Raw genomic sequence first — 25,223 nt, forward strand, 5'->3', positions numbered from 1 at the left:
AACCTAGTTCCCGTTGTCCAATTCTCAGTATCCGTACCAGATGTAGTTAGTACTGAATGCTAAGCACAGAGTAGTGAACATGCAGTATACTCTAATCCAAGGTAAATTCCAGAAGATGAGCATTAATCTAATCACTGCAGCAATAAATGCAAATTTTTAATTGTAATAAATGTTAAGAAGGTGCAGTATGTGATCCAATGAGAGAATATAGGAAAATTTGACTCAGGGAATTCTCACTTGACTTCAGTTCTACAAATAAATACCATTAAATATGCAAAAGATTACAGAAAAGGGTACAGGTCTAAAATACTGAAAAGCGAAAAGTATCTGACCAGAGGATTGAAAGGGTAATACAAATACAGTTAAGAAAGGGAGAATGAACAAGGTCGGTTTGTGCAAGATACATAGGGGCCAGACCACGCAAGGTCACATGGGGTAAATTAAAGAACTTATACTTCAAGAATCAGGGAAGTCATTACTGTGTCTGTAGTACGGTGTGATGTGATTAAACTTATATTTCAGAACTATCCTTTAGGCTGTGATGTGTGGAAAGTAGAGTGGAAGTAAAGAGAGGATCTAGGGATGCTAATTGATTAGTAATTCAAGCAAGAGGTACTGAAGGCTTATAGAAGGATAAATTGGTAGAGATGGATCAGTATAGGTAGAGTCAAGAGATTTCGTGATTAAAATTGTTAAGATTTATTGGATACTTATGAGACTAAGGAAGAGGAAATACTCAGAGATAGTTGCCAACTTTCTGGTTTATACCACTGGTTGGAAGGTTGATCCATTCATTGAAAGAGAATGGAAATGAGACATGATGCTTACAATTTTTTTAAGGTTTTATTTTTCTTCTTTTTTAAAGATTTTATTTATTTATTCATGACAGATAGAGAGAGAGGAAGAGATACAGGCAGAGGGAGAAGCAGGCTCCATGCAGGGAGCCTGATGTGGGACTCGATCCCAGGTCTCCAGGATCATGCCCTGGGCTGAAGGCAGTGCTAAACTGCTGAGCCACCCGGGCTGCCCTAAGGTTTTATTTCTAAGTAATCTCCACACCCAATGTGGGGCTGGAACTTACAACCCAAGATCAAGAGTTGCATGCTCTACTGACTGAGCCAGCCAGGACCCCCTTAAATTTAGTTTTCAAGTATCACTAGGTTAGCCACATGTGGATATCAAGGGAGCCACTTACTATATGAGCAAAGAGAAGACTTGGGTTGCATGTATGTTTATGAGTTAACTACACAAAGATTGTTAGTAAAGTTATGAATGTGTCAGAAGTCATCTTAGAGATTATAATAAGGGGGCCTCATAATGAGCCCTGAATTAATCTTGGAACTTGGGATAATATACTCAAGAATACACAGTTTTTTTTTTGTTTTGTTTTTTAAGACACAAAAACAATCTTGTAATATTTAGGACTTGTGGGCCACCTAGGTCTCTTGCGTAGTTTTTAAAAAACTAGCCTTGAGAAATCTGAAAACACTCAGTTTGCAGGTAGTACAAAAATAGGCCACTTGCTGGATATGGGCCATCAGTCTTGCTGACCCCTTGACAAAAACCAACCTTGTCTCAATTTTGCTCGGAAGAGGAAGAGATTAGGTAGTCACTTAAAGATCTGGGGTGGGTGGAAATTTTTTTCTTTTAAAACTGAAGACAAATGAAACCAATGAAAATATCTCAAAACAAAGAAACCAGAAATACCAGAGAAGAACTAGGGTAGATTCCTTAAGAAGGCTAGAGGGATGGGGATTCAAAGAGATTGAACAATTTGCCTCTAAGAAAAGCAATTCCTACATTCTAACTAAAATAAAAGGGACAAATTAAATAGGAAGGTCTACATACAACTGAGGTGAAATGTCCTAAGTGTAGCCTTAAAGGAGACAACCTAAAAACCAGTAACTTAGGCAGGGCTTGCTTCTTCATCAAATTAAGGTGACATAGATTCTTAGTTACTTCTATGTTTCAGGCTAAGTAATCTGAGTATCACCCTGGGTGATTTAACCCTGAAGATGATAAAAACACAATTAATAGAATTTTAAAAATAAAGCCTCTTGAAACAAACAAACAAAATATATATGACTCAGGTATAAAAAAATTACTGTAATTTTTTTTTTTTTTTTGGAACTAGTTTTGGAAGGTGAAATGAGGAGCCAGGGAGAAACATCCTATAACACAGAAAAATTAGAAGTGAGAATCCTAAGTAGAGAAAAACATGGAAAAAAGAGACAGAATAGATGGAGAACAAGTATCCATTCAACAAGTATTCAGTAATTTCTTGAGCTAAGAAAAAACAAGGGGTGTTCAGATAGAAATGGCTAACGTACAGGCAGGATTTTAACAAAGACAAATGAAGACAGTAAGACATTAAAAAACTTTATTGGGTATTCTATTAGTAGTATTTTTTTAAGTTTAGTTCCCAGGCTGGATCCAATTTCATTTTCTTTTATCTTAAAATAATGACGGTTTTAAACTCTAGGCAGCTATAGAAAATATATCATGTTAAAAATATGTAGTGGATTTCTCTCCAATAATAAACATCATCATAGTTATGTAAAATTCCAACTTGTTCCACCTGGCTACACGAACTGCAAAAATCACTTCAAAAGGAGTTGATAGAGATTGTTTTGTGAAGCCAGATCAGATTCCTAACATCAACATATTTAACCCACTCAAAATGTGGTAGGGAAGAGTGGACTTTCTTTCACTTTATTATTTGCTTCCTTCCGATGGAGAATCACTATATTTGAGATTGCAGTGTTCTACACCTCTTTGTATAGAGCTGAAAAATGAACACCAAGATGCCAGAAAGTACGGGTCCAAGAAGACCTGCAAAACTCAAATTGGTTTTCAACAATTAAATACCTTTCACTTGTCCACTACATGATTGAATTATTTTATGAGCTCAGGATCTGTTGTTATAAGCAAGGTGAGTCCGTATTTCTGCCCTCTGGTAGAGGTTTCAGATGGATATATGCCACGCTGATATAAAATGCTGTTGATGCCAAATGCTGAAAACAAAAGGAATGTTAAAGTTATTTCCACTTTGTAACTCTGGAAAATAAAGCCTATTTAGATGTGGCTGCGGTTTCATTCATGGCATCAAACTGAAAAAGCCTAAACGTGCGTTTGTGCGTGTCTTGCTGAAAGCAGAGTAGGGGAAAAGTGCCACTGAAAATCCTTAAAAATGTTGCTTCTAAATCAAAAGAACACGATACCTGCGTTTATGCGGAAATAAAAATGCCAAACTGCATTAACCTAGCGTCCAAGTAGAACTACAAGCTCAGGGTAATGCAAGCCCCAATTCAGGTTACGTGATCACAGGGTGTGGAAATAGGCTTTTGCGTCTGGATTAGCAATTGATTGATTAACCGGTCGGATGCTCCAGAGCAAGCCTCTCCCTCACTTTTCCCTCCTCTTCTCCTGCCAGAGTCTATCAGAGGGTACAAGCATGGCCTGGTCCTAAATCTAGCCCATCGCCCTCAGTACCGGAATCAAAGCTTGGTGGATGGGCTGTTCAAAGTGCACTGGGCTCCACCGCTCGGGGTGGTGCCGGGCGGCCGGGCTGGGCGGCCTGTGGGATCCGCAGTTTCCCGCAAGGCTGCTGGTGCAGGGGCGCGGCGCGAGGCAGGCCGGGCAGCACCTGGGCTTCCCGCTCCCCCAGGAGCAAGGCGCCTAGATTAGATTCTCCAGCCAGGCGGGCGCTGGAGCAGAGCCGCCCCCCACCCCCGGCCCCCGCCTCCGGGCCGGCCGGGCCTCCAGGGCCGCTGGCCTCAGCTGTCCCCGCCCTCTGGCCTGCGGGAGGGGGACTCGCAGAAGAACTGGGCCACGATTTCCGCCTCTGCTCGCGGGAGAGCTGCGGCGCCACGGCCAGGCCTAGGGACGAGGGAGCGCGCTGCTGCCCGGCAGACCAGACGGCGACCGCACGGCCTCCAACGGTTCCCGCCAGTCGTTTGGAAAGTAACGACGCTGCTCCCCGGGGCCTTCGCGCAGGCGCGACGAGCCTCTCGGCCCGCCCAGCGCCAGTCTCCCCGCTCGCCGGAGGGGGCGCCTCGCGCAGGCGCAGTGGGTAGGCGTGGTCAGGCGCTTCCGGGCTGTCGGGGCTCGAAGGGTCCTGGCGGGCCCCTGGAATTGTGGTCGCGGGGCCGCAGCTGAGGCGAGAGGACTGCAAAACCTGGCTCTGACGCCCGCTCCGAGGCCTGCGGAGTGAGGCCCAGGATCCCAGTTCGGCAGTTTCAAAGCGATTTTCTGTTTTTTTTTGTTTTCAAAGTGATGTGAACTGCGCGCCGGTTGCATCTTAACGTGGCCCCAGGGACCCCCCCCCCCCCCGCAAACTTTTGCTTAGATGCTTCGAGCCAGTCAAGAAGCCGCCTGCGTGGCACCGAGCACAGCTGGAGAGGGCCTGGTGACTGTCTGCCCGCGCAGCTTTTAAGAAATTGGGGGCGGCCCGGGCGGCCCAGCGGTTGACGCGCCTTCAGCCTGGGCCTGACCCTGGAGCCCAGGGGTGGAGTCCGCGTGGGGCTCCCTGCGTGGAGCCTGCCTCTGCCTCAGCCTGTGTCTCTGCCTCGCTCTCTCTCTTTCTCTGTGTGTCTATCGTGAATAAATACATTCTTCTCAGATTTAGAACAAACTTGCTTTATGACAAGATGTTGGCCTCAAGAATAAAATAACACTTAGTGATTTGAAAGAAACCTTTCTATAAGAATAATGATTCAAAAAAAAAGAAGAAAAATGATTCAATACTTTGTCCATGTAAAAAATTAATATGCAAAGTGAATGTAAATATAAATGGTATCCCTATAATAGTTACAAGGATATGAAATATGTAATGTATTATGATTCAGCTTTTCATTTTGATGTATTTCACATATACTGATAGCTTGGAAGCCATTAAATACATTTTTCCTTCATTTTACTTTGAGCTGAATTTAAACATATACCCTGAATTTTTAAGAGGTATTATTTCACATGTAAACAGTGCCATCTTCTGGCAGTTGAAACTATTTGTGTATTGACCTACAATTCATTATGGATTGTACTGTCGTTTTCTTGGCAAGTAATGTGTAGTTTAACGAATAAAAACCCATAATCTTGGGGCATGTGGTTGGCTCAGGAAGTTAAAGTTCCGACTCTTGGTTTTGGCTCTGATCATGATTTCAGGGTCCTGGAATTGAGCCCTGTATGGGGCTCAGAGCTCAGTTCTGAGTCGGCTTGAGATTCTCTGCCTCTCCCCCTGCCCTTCCCACTCATGCATACTCTCTAAATAAATAAATAAATAAATAAATAAATAAATAAATAAATAAATAAGTCTTGGGGGGAATAACTTTAAACTAAAATCAGTTGATTTTTTTTTAAATAGCCTTTAAAAATAAAAGCATTCATTACCATGTCTTTAAATTGATAAAATTTAAAAAGGGATTAAGTCAGGAACTCTAGATTCTACTACTAAATATTCTAACTAGATATTGAATCTTAAACTCATCACATATCTACTCAGGACCTCAGTCTCCTCAACTGAGGAAATAAGACTCTTCAACTGTTCAACTAAGTCATTAATTAAGTTACTTTCAGTCTAAAGTTCCACTTGATTTTTAGTTTAAAAATTTCATTTCTGGTTTTAGCATCCCAATATTGAGTGTAGGCCTGTTTATGACACTTTTTCATAGTTATCTCTTTTACTGATGTGGTTTTGTCTGGTTATGCTCTCTGCTTGAATTTTCTACAGAAATAAATCTTAATTTATATTTATCCTTCTCATTGCCCAAATAGCCTTCTCCTACACATTAGAAAGACATCACTGAATTGTAAATAAAACTAAACTGAAGTAACTGAAAACAAGTTTTTAAAAACTTTCATGATGATTTAAATAAGATGTCAATGTCAAACCGAGCAATTAAAATAGCAAAGACACCTCTCAGGGATGCCTGGATGGCTCAGCAGTTGAGCATCTGCCTTTGGCGCAGGTCCAGATCCCAGGATCTGGGATGGAGTCACATCGGGTTCCTTGTGGGGAACCTGCTTCTCCCTCTGCCTCTGCCTCTCTCTCTGTGTCTCTCATGAATAAGTAAATAAAATCTTAAAAAAGAAAAAAAGAAATCTCTCCAAAGCTTCTGGATTCTTAAGTGTTTACAAAATAAATAAGAAACAGAATAGGCTCAAGTTTGGGCAGTTCTTCCTAACATCCCCATAGATTTTACCAACACTAGCCTGTATTACAGGCTTGTCCCCTCGGATTTATTTAGTGTACCCTTCTTCCTTTGAGTCATTAACTCAATTTTCAAAATATCTTGTTCTAATACACATATACCTTCTTATTCAAACTCTTTGGCATCCATCTAGTCTAGGCTCTCAACTTCCTAGGCCTGCATTACTAAAATATCCGTTATGGAATATCTGAAAAGCATAAAAGCTTTTCTAAAAGTAATGTAAGGATCATCTGGGATGCTGGTTAAAGTGTGTCATCTCCTATACCAGCACTGTCTGACAGAAATTTCAGATGAGTCACAAACGTAATTTTAAATAGTCATGTAGTCAGATTCAAAAACTAAAATGAAACAAGTAAAATTAACCTGATGCATGTGAAAATATTATTTCAATATGTAATCAATTAAAAACCATATCAGTGTGAAACTTTACATTCTTTTTTTTATACTAGTCTTTGAAATCTGGTATTTTTATAATTGTAGCATATCTCAGTTCAGACAAGCACATTTCAAGTGCCTACGAGCCAGCTGTGGCTAGTGGCTATGGTACTGGACTGAATCAGATTCGAAGAAAAGAGAATAAAAGTCAGGAGTCTACATATAGCAAAATACCCAAGTGATTCTTTCACACTCTCAAGTTTGAGGACCACCACTCTAGACTGACCTATATACAATCCACTCTACAACCACTATTGAATTTACACTTCAAAAAAATGCCCCTTTAATTATGTCAGTTCTAAGAGCCTAGAAATCCCTGGTACATCCAACTCAGGTGGATATTTGAAGCTCCCAAAATGTGGCCTCACCTCATCCATCCAACCTGCTCTCCAATTTGAAAAGGTCTTGGGTTCTTCCATGAAATTTTCCTAGGCAAATAGTCAAATGATCATTCATTCAACAAATATTGATGGAGTACCCACTAAATCTCATCATGGATCCTCCATGGTAACAGGGAAGATATAACACAAATCATTACAGAAGTATTACAATGTCATCGTTTTCATTGTAACAATGGAAGCATTGCTTTGAAATAGTGCTCTGAAATGCTAGGAGAATGCATAAGGGCAGGATCTTATAGTCCTGAGAGGCCAAAGGAAATTTCTAGAATACAGTTACATTTAAGTAAAAATCAATCAATCAATTAATTAATTTGAACAGGCAGAAATTTCTAGGCAGCAGTAAGCACATTATGAAAAGCCCTGAGATGGAAAAGTGACTAAAGGAATACGCAGATTGGTAAAGTAATCTGAAAGACAGCCATAGAGTTAGGCAGAAGCCAGATAAAGCCAAGTTTATGAGACTTCAATTTTGGTTTTTTTTTTTTCAAGTGTGCATACTTAAACAAAACTAGATTACAAACTCCTCCAAAGGTATAGACCTGGTCTTCTAAACTTAAATATTTCACATCTCCTCATAGCGCACAAAAAAAGTATTTAATAAGGGATGTCTAGGTGGCTCAGCGGTTTAGTGCCCACCTTCGGCCCAGGGCATGATCCTGGAGACCCGGGATGGAGTCCCATGTGGGGCTCCCTGCGTGGATCCTGCTTCTCCCTCTTCCTGTGTCTCTGCCTCTATCTCTCTGTGTGTCTCTCATGAATAAATAAAATCTTTAAAAAAGCATTTAATAAGTGCTTCTTCTATACATGAAAAACATACTTTGCCAGCCTTTTAAATTCTAGAATATCCAAAATTATACCAAAAATTATTTATATATTCAGATAAATGAAACCGAAGAAAATTTTTTCCTTAAGTGCTGAGTATCGATATAAAATTCCTCAGAAAGAGAAACAATTTTTATTTGTAGTAAGCTGAGCATGTGGCTCTACCGGTATGATGCCTGAGTTCTGCCTCTAAATTCCTGGTGGAAGGAGTGAAAAGATGGTGATTTAAACACACCTGTGTATATACACAGGTACAAAAGACTAAAGGGTGTAAGGAAAATATGGTAGGGCTACTTGACCTATTACCTATGATTCAAACTGATCAATATATGGTAACACTGTCATAGGCAGCATTCTAAGATGGCAGAAAAATCCATGGCCTCTAAAGTTCCACTTGATTTTAGCTTTAGAAATTTCATTTCTGCACATTTTAGATAATCTCTGTTTGAGTGTGGCCAGAGCCCATGACTATGATGGGATTCACTTCCCGGATTAAATTCATCAAAGGTAAAAAAAAAAAAAATCATCAAAGGGGAAATTAACTGACTAGGTCTAATCCAATCAGATGAATCCTTAAAAGAGATCTCCATGAAGTCAGAGAGACTCACAGTATGAGAAGGTCTATGGAAGAGCCATCTGGCTAAGGCACAAGACTCCCCTCTGGCCAACGAGCAAAACAATAACGCCAGTCCAAGAAACACAAAGTTATTAATTCTGCCAACAACCAAGGGGCTTGGAAGAGAACCCTGGATCTTCTGGGTTGATGGATGCAAGTGGATGAGATTCCACTTGCAGAGACACCTGTATTTCAACTGCGTGAGACTCTTAAGCTGAGCATCCAGCTGTGTCACACCAACCCCTGATCTACCCGACCATAATAAATGTGTGTTAAGCCATCAATTTGCAGTAACTTGTCATGCAATCATAGAACAGTAAGACACTAGGGCATTTCTCATTTAAGCAAGTAGGATAGCATGTCTGGTAGGTAGTTTTCGAGGCTTGAGTTTTACAAATAATATTTCTAGCTCCTTCAAGGACTACACTGTTTTTGCAATTGACATGGATTGTGCGCTCTCTTCCAAGCTTCTCATCCTAAGGTAAAATCCGTGAATTCGTGGGTCAAAATTCCCTGACAACTTCTTCAGTGTGTCTGGGCCTGTTTGGTGGGGGAACTTATTCCCGAGCAACTTATTCCCGGGCACAGAGGCTGCCCCTGCGGCTCCCGGCTGACAGCACAGGACAAGGGCTGCGGCTCACCCCTTTAACCCCAACCCGATTCCTTTGTTTTTGAAGAAGAATAATAAATGCATTTACTAAATTTTGAATAAGATTCTTGTGCACCTAGTTAATAAATTAACAATTATGTCATTTTGGGGAATTTGCTTTTTTCTTTTTAAAATATGGATGTTGTTATAAACATTTATTTCCCTTAGATATTTCCTGCTAAGAACTTTCTTTGATTGTTGGCCCACATGTTCAAAAAAGTAGCAAAACAAATTTGAATCATGACATTGTATTAATAAGTAATGGTTTAATAAAGTGAACAAATATATCTCCATACTGGTATAATTTATATTTTTTAACAATCCAGTTGCTTATACAGAATATAATCTTTAGTAAAAATTAAGAACCAAGTATTATTGAGAACATATTAATAATTCCATAAGTTCTTATAAAGAGCAATATGGGTTGTTTCTTATCAGAAAGTATTACCATGTTTTGTTATGATTTTGTTTTGATATTTTAATTCTGTTATGGTAATGGCAAATAGTCACTTAGAAGTCTTTTCATGGCTCAACCATGTTAGGTACCAAAGGTATAATTTGAAAGGTAGGTGATAATCTTATTCATATTTAATCCCCGGAGACTGTTTGATGGAATGTGTATGTGTGTATGTATGATGTATATATGAAGAATGGGTTCTGCAGTCAGTTGGATTTGACAGCACAGTGTGTTTAAAGTATAATTGAAATTCAAAACAACTTAGAACAGTTTCAGATATAGAAACTATCAATACAGAGCCTCTATGAAAAATTAACAAGCCATGGTTGTTATTAAATTAATAAAATAGATTTAATTTCCTAAATGATTTTATAATTATATACTAAATTTGATCAAACATCGTTTGCCCATGATACATTTTTAGCTTATCGTTTCTGAATATTTTGTTTGTAGGGTTATTTTTATTATTTATCTATATGTAAGTAAAGGTGAATTGGTTCTGGTAAATCTATCAACTAATAGACTAAGATGTTATCTGAGTGAATGGAAAGATACTTGTTGAGCTTTACAGACAAAATAAAGAAACCATACCTACGGGTCTTTATCAAATATTTGTGAATACCAATTTATAAAATACTTATGAGAAGAAAAAGCTTTGTGAAAACATGGAAAATCACTTTACTTTAAATTTATATTTTTTTCTCTTTGGATAAACTTGGTTTTTTCAACTGGAACAATTCTCTTATAACCTGCCTTGTATTTATAACTCATTCAAACAATGTAGTAGTCAAGCTATATTTATCAGGTTACAGATCAGTCATGCACATTAATTCTATTATTTCTGCTGGGATTTCCCCCTTAAAAATTGAATATGACAGTGTTTTTTATTCTGGAGTAATGTACATAGTCTTTAAAACATCAACTGACAACAAAAAGACTTACTGAACCCTAGAGTTTTTGGTTTAGTGTTGGAGATCAAGTGGATTAAAAGTTAAATGATATATTTTTATTATTCCTTGGTCTCAGTATAGTTATAAATAAAGATGCTAACTTTTCACACTGAAATAGATGGCAATCATCTTTTGACAGGTAGTCTTTTGGATGATCCAGAATATACCTTTTTAAGCTTGTGTTACATTAGTATCAAAGGAAACTTGAAATGAAGTTTCATTAATTTCTAGGTCTCCAAGAATATTCTTGCAGACCCTAGTATGAGACACAACAGGCTGAAGCATTTAGATATTCACAGAATTTTGTTATTCTTAAAAGTGATGATATGAGTTCATATAATTAAACAGTTATTAATAAGATAGGTTCCTTTTTAGTTTTGGAATTTTACATCAAGATTCTTATTAAATTTGAGTTATTTTTATTTTCCATTGAATTAATAAGAAATTATAATATTTAGCTCCTAAGGGCAGCCAAATATGCTACTGTAATACAGCTAAACATCTTAGGGACTTAGGAAGTTCTGTGCTTCTATCCCTAGGATGGCTGCCTGCCTTAGGATAATGATAAGGAGTATGGGAAAAGCAGGCCATTACTTAATGCCCCAAGTACACTTGGCACTTGAAGGAAGGTTGCTTGAAGGACTCTGGAAATGTGAATATACCTGCCTCTTTTCTTTCTCAAAGATCTTGTTTAAAATAGTGTATCCCATTAGTAACAGAAAAAGTGATGAATATACACCAATATGGTTTATTTATCTCGAAATTATAAACATTTCCAGGCTATTAGGCACTTGTGCTATCTATTATACTTTATATATATTTAAAATATATATTTACATGTGTATTTCAACTGTTATATTTTATATATGTTATATTTAAACATAATAAATAAATATATATATTAAAACATACTAAAGTTAGAAATTGGAGAACGATGAGATAAATGTTTCTTTTCAAAATGATTCTTGTTGGAGAGCCTGGGTGGCTCAGTTGGTTAAGCATCATTGGTTTCAGATCAGCTTGTGACCTCAGGGTTGTGAAGTCAGGCCCCAAGTCTGGCTCTGAGCTCAGCATGGAGTCTGCACCAGGCTCTCTCTCTCTCTCTCTCCTTCCCACTCGGTTCTTCCTCCCTCCTTTCAGGCTCTCTCTCTCTCTCTCTCTAAAATAAATAAATAAAATCTTTAAAAATGACTTTTATTATAACATTGAAAGATAATTTATTTTTACTTTCACTTCATGTATTAGTAACTATATTAAAGTGTATGTGGTTAATATGCCTCACTTTTTTAAAAGTTGATTTAATTATTTGTAAAGAATTATTTAAAAGTCGGATACTGAGTTTGGTTTATTTTAACACCAAATGTATTTCAAATGTTATATTTTTTGTTTGTTTTTGAATTTTTTTGACCATTAAAGTTAAAAAGATAAATTACAAAGATATGAAGATGAAAATGGAAAAAGTTCATTATTGACTTATTATTTATTTTTATTTATCTGTATTTTTAATTTTAATGAATGTATCTAAAAAGAAAGAATTAATCAGTTTTGACCCATTTCTTAAAAATATGAAAATACATCTTTCTATTAGTTTAGAACTAAATGTTTCCCATCTTTTAATTGCCTTTGGAAATAATTTGTAATTTAGAAAAATTATAAACAAGTTAGAAAAATTTGTTTCCAAGTTTTTCAATTGTACAGGTGAAGTTGTTTTTTTTTATTCGTAGAGTCACAGAGAGAGAATGAGAGTCAGAGACACAGGCAGGGGCAGAAGCAGGCTCCATGCAGAGAGCCTGACATGGGACTCGATCCAGGGTCTCCAGGATCATGCCCTGGGCTGCAGGTGACACTAAACCGCTGTGCCACCGGGGCTGCCCCTGTTTTTTTTTTTTTTTAATAATTGATACAACATGCTCTCTCAGCAGCATGACTGTCTTTTGAAAAACATTTGCTCATTCATTTAAAAAAGTCACGTTTTCTTTAAAAGAATATTTTGGGTGTTAATTTTTCTGAAATTCTTGTCAGATAGCCCAGTACCACGTGTTACCTCCATAGAGAAAGGGTGAGCAAACTTGAAACAGTTGACTTTCATTTCCTCAAGATACCAATAGTGACCTGTAACTTTCTGATGTGTAGGCTGCTTGAGGGTGCTGGTGTCAATCCATTTGTTACATTTTATTACAGTTTAGTTTATTTTCTTAGATTAAAAAAATCAACCTAAGTAGAAGTTCTAAGAGTTCTTTGTATACCCCCAAAGGACTGTTTTTTTGTTTTGTTTTCTTTATAAAGATTTTATTTATTTATTCATGAGAGGCACAGAGAGAGAGAGAGAGAGAGAGAGAGAGTCAGAAACACAGGCAGAGGGAGAAGCAGGCTCCATGAAGGAAGCCTGATGTGGGACTGGATCCCAGGTCTCCAGGATCATGCCCTGGGCCGAAGGTGGTGCTAAACCACTGAACCACTGGGGATACCCACAAGGGATTGTTTTGTACACATATCTCACTTTGCAAATCATTAGTTGAAAGTATGTGTACAGAAATCCTATTGCCTGAAGGATAGGCATCCTGAGTTGGGGATGGTAGTGTTCCCTGCTTGCCCCCACTCTCAGGTAGACATGAGAAATTGAGAGACATTTTCCTTCAGGAAGCAGCTTGGATGACTGACCTGCCTGTGTGGAAAGTTGAGCTATCATTTTCCATGTCGCCTCTGCCAGACCAATCCTGTGAGGAAAATACATTATTTCTTTGGGAAAGGGTGCCCCAGACTTTTGGACACCATTCATTTTCCACTTAAGCTTACTGAAGGCACAGAATAAAAACCCTCTTATGAGTTTCAACAATTCTCATGTGGTAAAAGTCCATTTGGATCCCGTAAAATAATTTTACTACTGGTAGCACAGAGGTGGAATGTCATGGGATCATCTAAGGGAGCAGCAATCTCCAATCAGTCTACCAAAAGCATAGTTCATGGGCACATGCGCCAGAAAACAATAGAACTTGTCACATAAAATTTTTGTGAGGATTACAGGAGATAATAAAACTGAAGCTTTGGTTATTTTAAATATATTATTCTTGTTCTATTCTTCTTATTAATTATCATTCTTATTTAGATAGCTTTTTTCCAAGTTTCTCCAGCATATCCTGATACATCTAGGATAACTAAAGGAGTCCTCAGATGATGCAACCTAAGGAAAAGGTGAGAACAGACACTCTCTTACCATTATGGCAAACAAGGTGGAATTATAATGGCTAGCATTTTTTGAGCACTTCTTTTCTGCCAGGCACTCTTCCAAGGGCTTTATGTGAATCTACTTATTTAATCCTTTCACAAGCATGCAAGTTAGGTACTATTATTGCCTGCATTTTATAGCTAAGAAAATTAACTTATAGAAGGAATCTGAAAAATTTATCCAAGGTCACCCAACTTAGAGAACCGAGGTCAAGTCCCGACAATCTAGATTGCAGCAGGATGTGAATCCTGAAAATATGAAAAGTCTGGCTATATTTTAAATAATCTCCTTTGAGGTGATGGGCAGTGGGCCCTTATGTCCTGTCCCCCCCTCCATTCTTGACATAAAACTCCTTGGAGTCATGTAGCAGTGAAATACAATGTAGATGAATGGCCAGAAACCTAGTGGACACTCAAAGAGAAGACCCTGCACTTTAAGATATTATCTTAAAGGGTGGAAATGAGGGGAAGAGGTCCTAAGTAGAGTAAGAGAGACCAGAAGTGGGATCCAGGTTGGAGTATCAGCTTTTCTGAGTAGGTAGCCCAAGGGGTATCCCGAGTAGGGTTACAACATTAGAAGTTGTTTTCTATTTTGTGCTGTTTACAAATGCCCTGGCCAGGGACAGAATGATTGAAATCCAGTCTATTGCTCAGCTCGCCAATTCTGTGGATAGTTCTGGCAAAAGGAAATGAGAAAGAATATCCAGTACAGTAAGAGTGTAAAGGGCAGGGGGGGAACCTGGGTGGCTCAGTCCATTAAGTGCAGGACTCTTGGCTTTGGCTCAGGTCAGAATCTCAGGGGCGTGAGAACCAGTTGGCCTGGGATTCTTTCCCCTATCCTGTCCCTCCCCCTGTGGTCCTCCCCACCACCACCATTCTTGCACACATGTGTGTGTGCCATAAATAAATAAATAAATAAATAAATATCTTAAAGAATGTAAAAAGATGAGATATTGAGAGACATTTTGAAAATGTGTTCATATGTGTTTGGTTGATCTCTGATAAATAAAGTCTGGAATCTTAGAGATCATAGTAGAGTTGTATACATGGAGATGATGACTAAGTTTGTGGGATCAGATTCATTTTCCTTCAAGTGAGTTTAGGTCAGGAAGAGAAGAGACTGAGGGAAGGATCTAGGGGTAGTAACTAATAAAATGTCACACAGAGGAAAAAAAGGCGATGAAGGAAAGTCAGAAGAAGTAGGAGGCAAATCATGGGAGATGAATGTCATAAAAACCTATTTAGTTAGAGGCACCTATTTGAGTTAGGTGAAAAAAAAGTTTTAGTAGCTTAGTACACTATACACAAATAAGAAAGGGAAAACATCATCAGATTTTGTATTTAGAAGATCTTTGATGAATTAAGAGGAAGCAATTTGGGCCACGTGGTAGGGACAGAAGTCTTGCTGAGTTTTGAAGTGAGGGATGAGGAGATAGAAGCAAAAGTTTCGTGAATAAGAAAATTGGAGAGTGGGGAAATAACATGAGCCATTGCTGGGTTTGAGGAATTTTAGTTTTAGAAATAAAACAAAGAGGAAATATGTGTTTTTAATTTAATTTATTCTTTTAAATTTTAATTTTAAATTATTTTTAGGAATAAAATAAAGAGGAAGGATGAGCCAGAGCAATATAAAAACTAAAGTTGAAGGTCAGAAAGGTGGAACTAATAGAGCCAGACACTGGAAACCACAGAAAGCAGTGACATCAAGGACCCAACTGGAGAATAAGCCTTAGAAGAGACATTTCCTTCTTGGAAAATCAAAATATATAAGAAAGGAGAGGCAGGAGTGTAGATGAACTTTTATTTTTTGGGAAGCATTACATGAAGTGCGGAATGACCTTCAGTTTCTCAATGGAGGAGGAAGTAAGATAGGGAAGTTGGGGAGGGCAAAGATAGGCAAACAAGGAAAAGGGATTGGAAAGATTCTGGGGGTAGCCATTCTGAGAAATGGGAAGATAAATCAACCAAGGGAAAAAAAATAGCACAGAGCATTGTTCCTCGATAGATGTTTCCCGAGTACTATTTATCACATGATGTGGAGCTGTATGGATACAAGAGGGAGAGAAAACAGCTTTTCTTTTCCAGGTAAATCTATCTGGGGAGCCAATACACAAAAATAGCTGTAAAGGAAGAGGTATAACATAAGAACCAAGTGAATATATGCTGTAAATGCAAAATGAATGCAAAGGTAACTATGGGACTGTTTCTTGGAGGACATAGTAGTTCTTGAAGGGTACTTGGAACTTCAGCAGGCAAAGATGGTGGGTGGCTGTTGGGGAAGGTTACATTGAGCACATGAAGTCTTATGTGGATCATAAAGAAAAGGTAGGACAATAACCTTTTTGGATGTAGACATATAGGTAGGACATTACAAGCACAGAACTTAAAATCAACAGACCAAAAGTATGGAAGGGCCAAACCAGTTCACTTTTTACCCAGGACACAGTCTTCATGTAATTAGATCACATCGGGGTCCCCTTTCTAGAGAGCCTTGTGTGGCAGGTGGAAAAGTTGGGACTTTTCCCAGGAGACATGAGGAAGCCATTGGAAGTTCTGAAACTCGGGAAGAATGTAACTAAAGTGATGTTTTAGTAACATGATGGTAGCTGCCATGAAATACAGATTGGAAAGCTCTGTAACAGTCTAGGCAAGAAGCACTCAAGACTTTCTTCACTGTTTAAATCTGGTGAATGTTGTAATTACCAGGAGAAGCCTGTTTTACCCCATCATCATAAAGTCATCACTCCCCCCCTCACTTTTTCCTATCTTCGGTATCTTTGATTTCTGCTTCATTAATTCTTCCAAACTTTCAGTCTTCTTCTTAGCTCCTACCCTTTGCTGTTGGCCTTGTTTGGTTTGTCTTCCACTGCTCTATCTGTATGAGCTGTTCTGCTCTGTTCTTACTTGATTCAGAGAGTAAGCCTGCACATTTGGGCCTAGCCACAGGAGAGTCCAATCAACTGAGGACCTGATGTTCCGTTCCTAATGTTACTGCCATATTCCATAATATTTGCTAAGCTGTAATGGTCACTAATGTTTGATGTCATTTTATTGAATAAATTCAATAAAGTATTTCTTCTTTTTTCCATGGGATTATAACTAACAGATGAGCATGTCAAATTTAGTGTGGTTGTATTTTTGAGTAGGAGATAAGGATAGTTGCTCCAGTAACCCTATACGTTTATTAAGTTTTCACATAATTGTATTCGGACTTGAAAGTCTTTAAAATTAAATTCAGAAAATCATATATGTTAACTTGATCTTGAAGCTCACCTTGGAATACTAAAATATTGCCATTGGTTTTCTGTCTGGATACATTGTTTTCTTATTTAATAAATTCTCAGTTTCTGCCTTCCCTTACAGTGACTTAGACTCTGAAACATAGTAAACATTTAAGTATATGAGGTGAAAATGTATATAAAAATGAATGGAAATGAATAGAAAGTAGTCTTGGATCTGGCATGTGGATATATCTACACAACAGTTTGTTCCCTCTGCCATTTGAATCCATAATAACCTTCCTTTAAAAGCATCATTACACTAGTTTCTAAGTATCTCAAAATTATCTTTAAGGCTTTAGGAAAGTAGAAATTTTGAGTAACTAATGCTTAATGCAAATTGTGCCAAAGGCAGTAAGAAAACATCGAGTACCTAAGATCGTCTTTTAAATTATATTTCATAAATGATTCACTCCTGCATTTCTGCTTGGACGCTTCTACATGAACTTTTTTTTCTTCCTTTTTCTTCAGTGAAAGAGGACAAACTTGGTTTTATCTCAAGAGCTCAAGAAAGGGTAAAAAATGGGTAGAAAGAAGTCTTTATTGTGGAAAATGAATCCATTTTGAAGTTCAACTGGAATAAGCAATTTTTGAATTTTGGGTAGACAATTTATCCAACTTCATAATTAACTTGATTATTTGATTTATTATGTAAACAAAGTATAATGTTTCTGAAAGCCTATAAATAATCACTTTTTCCAACCATGAAAGATTAAGTGAAAACAAAGGGAGTGAACAAAAAAGGGGGGGTCACAGATCTGTATCTGTATGGAGGCAGAGGGCAGTACTTTTGGGGAGTGCAATTTACATGAGCATCTGGGTCTTTTGTCATGTTTTGGATGGATGACCTGAGTCTGATATATTGGTGAATAGCATTAACAAAGGTCTGGTTGTCAAAGGCTAGAAAGAAAAATGCAATTAGCCACAGCAATGAGGTGATGTCTGTGTTTGGGGGAAAAAATCGACACCTAACTGGCAATAGAAAACACTGAAATGAATCAGTAAAAGGCCAGATTTTGTGTGTGTGCATGTGTGTGTGTATGTATTACATAATGATCTTAACTCAGTAGGATATGACAACATGTCATTTTTTGTTAATGTTTGGTTTATGTGATGCAAGTGAATGTGTACCTGTTACCAAAGAAATGACATGAACCCAATGAATTTTTAACTTGTAACACACCAACCTGACATTTGTAATACTGTTTGTTTCCATTTAAAGAAAATTAGAGGGATCCCTGGGTGGCGCAGTGGTTTGGCGCCTGCCTTTGGCCCAGGGCGCGATCCTGGAGACCCGGGATCGAATCCCACATCGGTCTCCCGGTGCATGGAGCCTGCTTCTCCCTCTGCCTGTATCTCTACCTCTCTCTCTCTCTCTCTCTCTCTCTCTCTGTGACTATCATTAAAAAAAATAGAAATAAATAAAAGTGCACTTGGAGTCCAAAAGAAGTTTGCTCTTTTTTTGGTCTAATTTTTTTTTCTTTATAAACCATGCTATCCATAGTAGAGAAGCATATCTAATCTTCCAATTAGGTCAGGCCCCAGGATAATCAATCTCTTTAACAGCAGATGCCTTGTTTTAGCAAATGAATGCTTGGTTTCAAAAGCAGTTTTGTGTTGAGAGAGGAGTGCAGTTGGCATGGGTGATTAGAACTCTTCTAAACCCTATAAAACGCTTCTGTAGATTGTTTTATGCCCACACTTTGTGAACTGAAGTAAATGCTGTATATCTCCATCTTGAAATGAACATGGCAGGGACTTTATACAGCCTGTGAGAACATCAACATGTATATAAATGGAATTATCTGAAGAAAAACATTTTTATGTCCATTTGAATTAAACCGTGATTTTGATACCATTTAAAACTAGTGAATATGTTTTTAGTTAGTGAGCTTCATATTAATTAAATATGCTTCTTAAGGAGTATAGCTTAATTATTGGGTTAGCATTTTTAAAACTGAAAACTACAATGGCAAGTTAACAGGATTCTTATATTTATTGTTTGGCCTACATTTACACGAATCTGCAAATGCCTCCCTTCATGTCTAATGCCTTTTCAGTTCTTTTTCACATCATGCGTCAATGAGCAGTGTGCAAGACAACTCTGAAATCAGGAAAAAATCATTTAACATTGAAGTTTATAAGCTGTATATTAAGTAAAAACTATAGATTGACTTTATTTTGCTCGAAACAACTAATTTAATATGTGTTGAAATATAGTGAAATACATTTCACTATGGTATAACAAAAAAAATCTCTAAGACTTCAGTAAATTATTTTACATAATGTTCAAAATCTGATTGCTAGACCTCATCAGTTATGCCTGAATGTGATACATAAAATAATTCAGAAGGCCACATGAATATTTATTTCCTTTTTTAAGCGAGTAGTCATATAATAAGAAGCATTGAGTTGAAACATTTGCAAAGTAGTTAAGAAAAAAAGCACTCACTTGCATATTTGAGATGTTTTCATTTCAACTTTATTGTATAATAGTTCTACCAATACTTCTCCCCTCTTAAAAATTGTTTCAATCGTGTCTAATCTGTGGAAAGTTAATATTTTCCATAGTGAAAGTGGATAAGACAGCTGAGGAAAAATTAAAAGCATATAGTCTTTAATTTAAGAAACATTTGATACTAATTACTTCCTACCCTTCACAAGACTTAAATGTTGGTGAATGTATAGGATTACATTACTTTTTTAAGCAAGGTTTTAAGGCCAAATTTGGTAGATAAGGTAGAGGTCCGGTAAGATGAGATTTTTAAAATACAAGCATTTTTTTAAATACAGTCATTCTTTATAATACCAAATACCAGAATAGAACTGTGGCAATCCACTTGTGCTTATTCTAACTCATAATAGCATTTTTTCTTTCTTTTTTTCTTTCTTTCCATTTATTTATGCGAAAAATCCACTTTAATAATCTAGCTTCAGCTCAGTTGACAACTTCTCAAGTGTAAGAGAAGTCTTTCCAAGAGGCCTCAATCCACTAAGAGGTTACAGCTCAGAGAAGGGAAGAGCTCCAAGAAGCCCTGGAAGGGGCTGATGGTCTGGAGGACTCCTGAGGTGCAGGCGGTCTCCTGGATGGAGTACATGGCCAGCTGGGGGCTGCCTAAATCTAGAAGCTGCAGGCCCAGCCGAGAAGCCAAGAGAGGTCCGATGGTGGTCCCACAGGGAGAGGCATTCCGCACCATGAGATCCTGCAGGGGCACCCCGACACTGTTGGCCACCTGTCAGATCAGGGCCTCGGAAACCGCATTCGAGGCACAGCGCTGCTTGCTGTTCACCATGATCACAGGGCCCTTGTGGAAAAGGGGCCTGTGGTTCTCCTCGTGCTTGTCTGGGTGGTTGGGGTGCACGGCGTGGGCCACGTCTGCGTTGATCATGTAGAATTTGGGGATGGCTTCCTCTACCCCCGTCAGGTGCTGGGAGGGGGCCGAGATGCGGCGCAGCACCAGCTGTCAGCAGTGACTGAGCCCCCTGGGCACCCTCGGAGCCCGCCTCTTCGTTGTCATAGAGAGCGACCATGCACAGTGGGGCTCCAGGGCCAAAGAGGCAGGGGCCACACAGGAGTCGATCAAAGCCTGCAGGGCACAGAAGCAGCTGTGCAGATTGTCTAGCCAGGCGCAAAGATGAACTCCTCATAGGCACCAGCCAGGACCGCAGGCTGCGTGCCAGCAAGGCCCAGCTCCACCTCCAAGATCTCCTCGGGGCTCAGTCCCAGAGGGGCCACAGAAGGGACATGAGAAGGAGTGGTGGCGGTCATCTGCAGCATTGAGAAGCCCAGGCTCAGGAGTCCCCTTCTCCAGCTCCTCCGGGACAGCTGCGGCAAGAATGGGGACTAAGGGCAGCTCCCTGTGGGGCCCAAAGTTCTCGTTGACATTTCACGGCAGAGGGATGGCCAGGTGGGGGATGGGGAGAATGGGCCGGTGCACGTGCCCCAGCCGCTGACCCAGCCGGCCTGAGGGAGGGCACTTGACAAGGACGCGTCCAGTCAAGGTCAGGTCCCCGTCGGACCGGGTGCTCCAGATCCCACAGCAGAGGTCTCCACGCCAACCTGCTGGAAGCCCACCTGGCTACGGCGGGAGCGCCGTTGCACCCGGAGGCAGGGACTGTCCAGGTGGACCCCGGTGAGGCTGAAACCATTGCCAGGAACACCCTGGCCTCCCACAGCACAAGCGATGATCTGATGATCGTGGAGGAGCTCCCGGGCAGGAAGTACTTGCTCTCCGGCTTGATATCCCAGCTCTCCATCTCTTTGAGTTCATGGAAGGCAGCCTGGAGGAGGCGGCTGCGGCACTGGGCCACCGCGTGGAAAGGAGGGGGCTTTTTAAATTTATTATTATTTTTTTACAAATTTATTTTTTGTTGGTGTTCAATTTGCCAACATATAGAATACCACCCAGTGCTCATCCCCTCAAGTGACCACTCAGTGCCCATCACCCAGTCACCCACACCCGCCGCCCACCTCCCCTTCCACCACCCCTAGTTCATTTCCCAGAGTTAGGAGTCTCTCATGTTCTGTCTCCCTTTCTGATATTTCCCACTCATTTGTTCTCCTTTCCCCTTTATTCCCTGTCACTATTTTTTATATTCCCCAAATGAATGAGACCATATAATGTTTGTCCCTCTCTGATTGACTTACTTCACTCAGCATAATACCCTCCAGTTCCATCCACGTCGAAGCAAATGGTGGGTATTTGTCATTTCTAATGGCTGAGGAAGATTCCAGTGTATACATACACCACATCTTCGTTATCCATTCATCTTTCGATAGACACTGAGGCTCCTTCCACAGTTTGGCTATTGCGGACATTGCTGCTAGAAACATCGTGCAGGTGTCCCGCGTTTCATTGCATCTGTATCTTTGGGGTAAGTCCCCAGCAGTGCAATTGCTGGGTCGTAGGGCAGGTCTATTTTTACCTCTTTGAGGAACCTCCACAGTTTTCCAGAGTGGCTGCACCAGTTCACATTCCCACCCACAGTGCGGGAGGGTTCCCCTTTCTCCGCATCCTCTCCAACATCTGTGGTTTCCTGTCTTGTTAATTTTCCCCATTCTCACTGGTGTGAGGTGGGATCTCATTGTGGTTTTGATTTGTAGTTCCCTGATGGCAAGTGATGCAGAGCATTTTCTCATGTGCGTGTTGGTCATGTCTGTGTCTTCCTCTGTGAGATTTCTGTTCATGAGATGACAGAAGGTTTAGTTAGAAAGGACAGATCACATTTCCTGCTGTTTGACTTTCATTTTGTTTTCTCCAGTTTGAATTACTGAAAAAGAAATGGGAAGGATCAGTTAGCATTCCTCACGCCACTAAGGAGGCTTCCTGTCAAATTATATGGAAGGTGGGTATAACTCCTCATTTTGTTGTATGAGACTATTTTTAAATTTTCTGGAGAGATAATTGGAGAATCGCTCAAGCATGTTTGAGGATCCGGAGTGATCCTCCCGGAGGAGATGGAGAAGATGCTGAAAGCGGCGCCCGCCGAGCAGAGCGGCTCCTGGAGCCCAGGGAGCCGCAGGCGGAGCTCCCGGCAGGCCCGGGCGGAGGAGCGGAGGAGGCGGGAACCGGTGCGGCGGAGGCGACACAGGAGAGCGCAGGAGGCAGCAGCTGGTGGAGAAGGAGGTCAAGATGCGAGAGAAACAGTTTTCCCAGGCACGACCCCTGCCCCGCTACGTGCCAGTCCCGAAGGAGGACTTTGACCTGAAGACCCACGTCGAGTGTCGGCGGCGCCGCTGGCTGCCTGCGCGGTGCTTAGCAGCCAGGTCTGCCGGTCCTCGGTCGAGATGCTGGCGAGATTCAGTCCTGGCAGAAGCGCCGGGTTGGCCTCGACCGGCTCAGGCGCACCCTTTCCCGTTATGTGGACAGGCACGAGCCGGAGCTGAAGGGGGTCATCTGCTTCCAGGCCATCGCGGAAGTGTACGCCGACCCCCTGCGCAGTGCGGCCAAGAGCCCGAACCCAGCCCTCACCTCCGGGTGAAGCCCCGCCGCGGTGCTGCAGGGTGGCCCCGCCCGCAGAGGCCACGCGCACCTGGACGGACGTCATCGTCCCGGGAGCGGAGGCCTACACTCAGCTCCTGAACTGACTGTGGTCGGGGCCCGGACTCCTGCTGCCCCCCGAGACAGAGCCGCACGCTGGGCCCTCGGCCACGCGGGAGCGCTCCCCGGGCCCTGGGGGGTGGGGGGAGCGGAGCGCCGCCGGGGCTCCTGTGCCAGGCTGCGTGCTCTTCTGTACGGAGCTCGGCCCCTAACGTACCGGCCAATGGATAAAAAGTGGGGAGGCTCCTGGGAACTCAGAATTTGCAATAACCCTTCGGGGTCCTGACCCAGGCCTGCCCGGGCTGAGGAGCCGGTGCAGAGGGGGCCTCGAGCTCTGACCGGCCCCTGCGCTCCCCAGCCCGTGTTCTCTTTCACAAAGGACAAATTATGGTACCGGAATCTGCCAAAGATCCCCTCCTGCCTCAGCCCCCCTTTGCAGGGGCCTCGGAGGCTGAGGAGAGCCACATCCAGATTGGGGAACCAGCTCAGGCGGTGCACTTGTCAAACCCCGCTCCACCCTGCTCTCCTGCATTTTATTACTTTGTTCAAGGGCCAGAGACCTCAGGTGTCATCCTTGAGGTCCCAGCCCCGTCCCCTTTTTGCAGACCCCAAACTCTGATCTCCATGGTGACTGCTTCACCGCCATGGTTACAGACTCCTAGCCTGGGCTCTGTGGCTCTGCCCATGCTTCTACTGTGGGCCCACCTGAGGGTACCTCCTGCCATCTCTCCAGCCCAGGACCTTGTGCTTCTCACGCTGGGAGTGGGGGAAGGGACCAGACACCCCCTCTTTGCCCTCCACCTGTGTCTCCAGGCCTGATGCACAGCATGTGGCCCCCCAGCCCAGCCCTCTCCCTTCCACTGGTGCCTTGCTTAGAGCCAGAAGGGACGAAGCCCCTGACATCCAGAGACTGGAAGAGGAAGGGAGCTGATGGGAACTGCGGCTACACGGGTTCTGTACAGGCTGGGTTTCTAACAGGGTTGGAGGGCTGCTCAGACGCTCCAGGGAGAACCTGAGCAGGAGAGGAGGCAGCAGAGAGAGAGGATCCTGAGGTGTGGCTGCCCTCCCTTCAGCATCAGAAGGGTGACAGAAATGGAGAGCAGAGGACCAGGCCACCAGCTGCCTGGCCTTGGCCCTTCACACCTTAACACTAAGCCCACCTCCTTGCCCACCACTGGGCAGTGGCTGCTAGGCCCCAGGCTGGGTGACTTTCAGTATTTGTAAGCATCTGAACAGAATAATAAAGCATTTGGAGTACGTGTTTGGGGGAAAAAAAGAGGAGGGTGGGTGACTCAGTGATTGAGCATCTGCCTTTGGCTCAGGTTGTGATCCTGGGGTTCTGGGATCGAGTCCCACACCAGGTTCCCCGCAGGGAGCCTGCTTCTCCCTCTGCCTATGTCTCGGCATTTTCTCTCATGGATAACTAAATAAAATATTTTAAAGAAAAGAATATTTGAGGATCATGACAAAAAGAAGAAACCTTGATTATTGATTATCAAATAATAACTTGGTATCTGATTACTGCTTATAATCAGTATATATATATATATTGCCAATATATATTTTGCCAAATATATTGCCAATAATATATTTGCCAATATATATTTTGCCAAATATATTGCCAATTATATATTTTTATTTGTGATATTATGTATGTATTAAACATTTCAGTATTTAATATGAGTGGAATACATTTTTTTAGCTGTTTGAGGAAAAAGAAAGCGAGAGAGGCTTTCCACATCAGTCCCTGAGTTGTAGCAGTTTAGTGTGAAATGCTTGAAACACATGATGTTTTTAACTGTCATATTTAATTCTTATACATGTTTGGCTAAGTATGAAGTAATAGAAATCAGAAGCATTTTTATGTGGTTGGAAACTGGCTGATTTTTATTAGTCATGAAAGTTTTAAAGGTAGTGACTCGAGCTCTGAGATATATCTTCATTTCTACTTTAACCTTTTAAAATTATTTAGATACAAATTATTTGCTGCAACAAGGTAATGTCAATTATGAGGTTATTACTTTTGGATTTTAAAGCACTTGAGTTTACTTATACTGGGTTAGTAAAATTGTCTTTAAAAATATCCATATCTACTTATAATTCCTCAGGAATTAAAAATATTACATGATAAAATGTAATT

General features: G+C 40.9%; 1 protein-coding gene and 1 pseudogene across 1 annotated transcript in view; both read right to left on the reverse strand.

Annotated features, from left to right (window-relative positions):
* LOC119878515 overlaps positions 1–13,235 on the reverse strand; it is a 30,642-nt gene extending 17,407 nt beyond the window's left edge. Inside the window, exons 1-2 of the mRNA XM_038589141.1 lie at positions 13,201–13,235; positions 3,818–4,202 (exon numbers count right to left, since the gene is read on the reverse strand). Coding sequence (XP_038445069.1) covers positions 3,818–4,202; positions 13,201–13,235 — 420 coding nt within the window. The remainder of the gene's footprint in view (positions 1–3,817; positions 4,203–13,200) is intronic.
* Positions 13,236–19,560: 6,325 nt separating this feature from the next.
* Positions 19,561–23,090, reverse strand: LOC102153876 (annotated as a pseudogene).
* Between the last annotated feature and the right edge of the window lie 2,133 nt (positions 23,091–25,223).

This window comes from Canis lupus, unplaced genomic scaffold (assembly GCF_011100685.1).
Source record: "Canis lupus familiaris isolate Mischka breed German Shepherd unplaced genomic scaffold, alternate assembly UU_Cfam_GSD_1.0 chrUn_S1684H1878, whole genome shotgun sequence".
Lineage (NCBI taxonomy): Eukaryota > Metazoa > Chordata > Mammalia > Carnivora > Canidae > Canis > Canis lupus.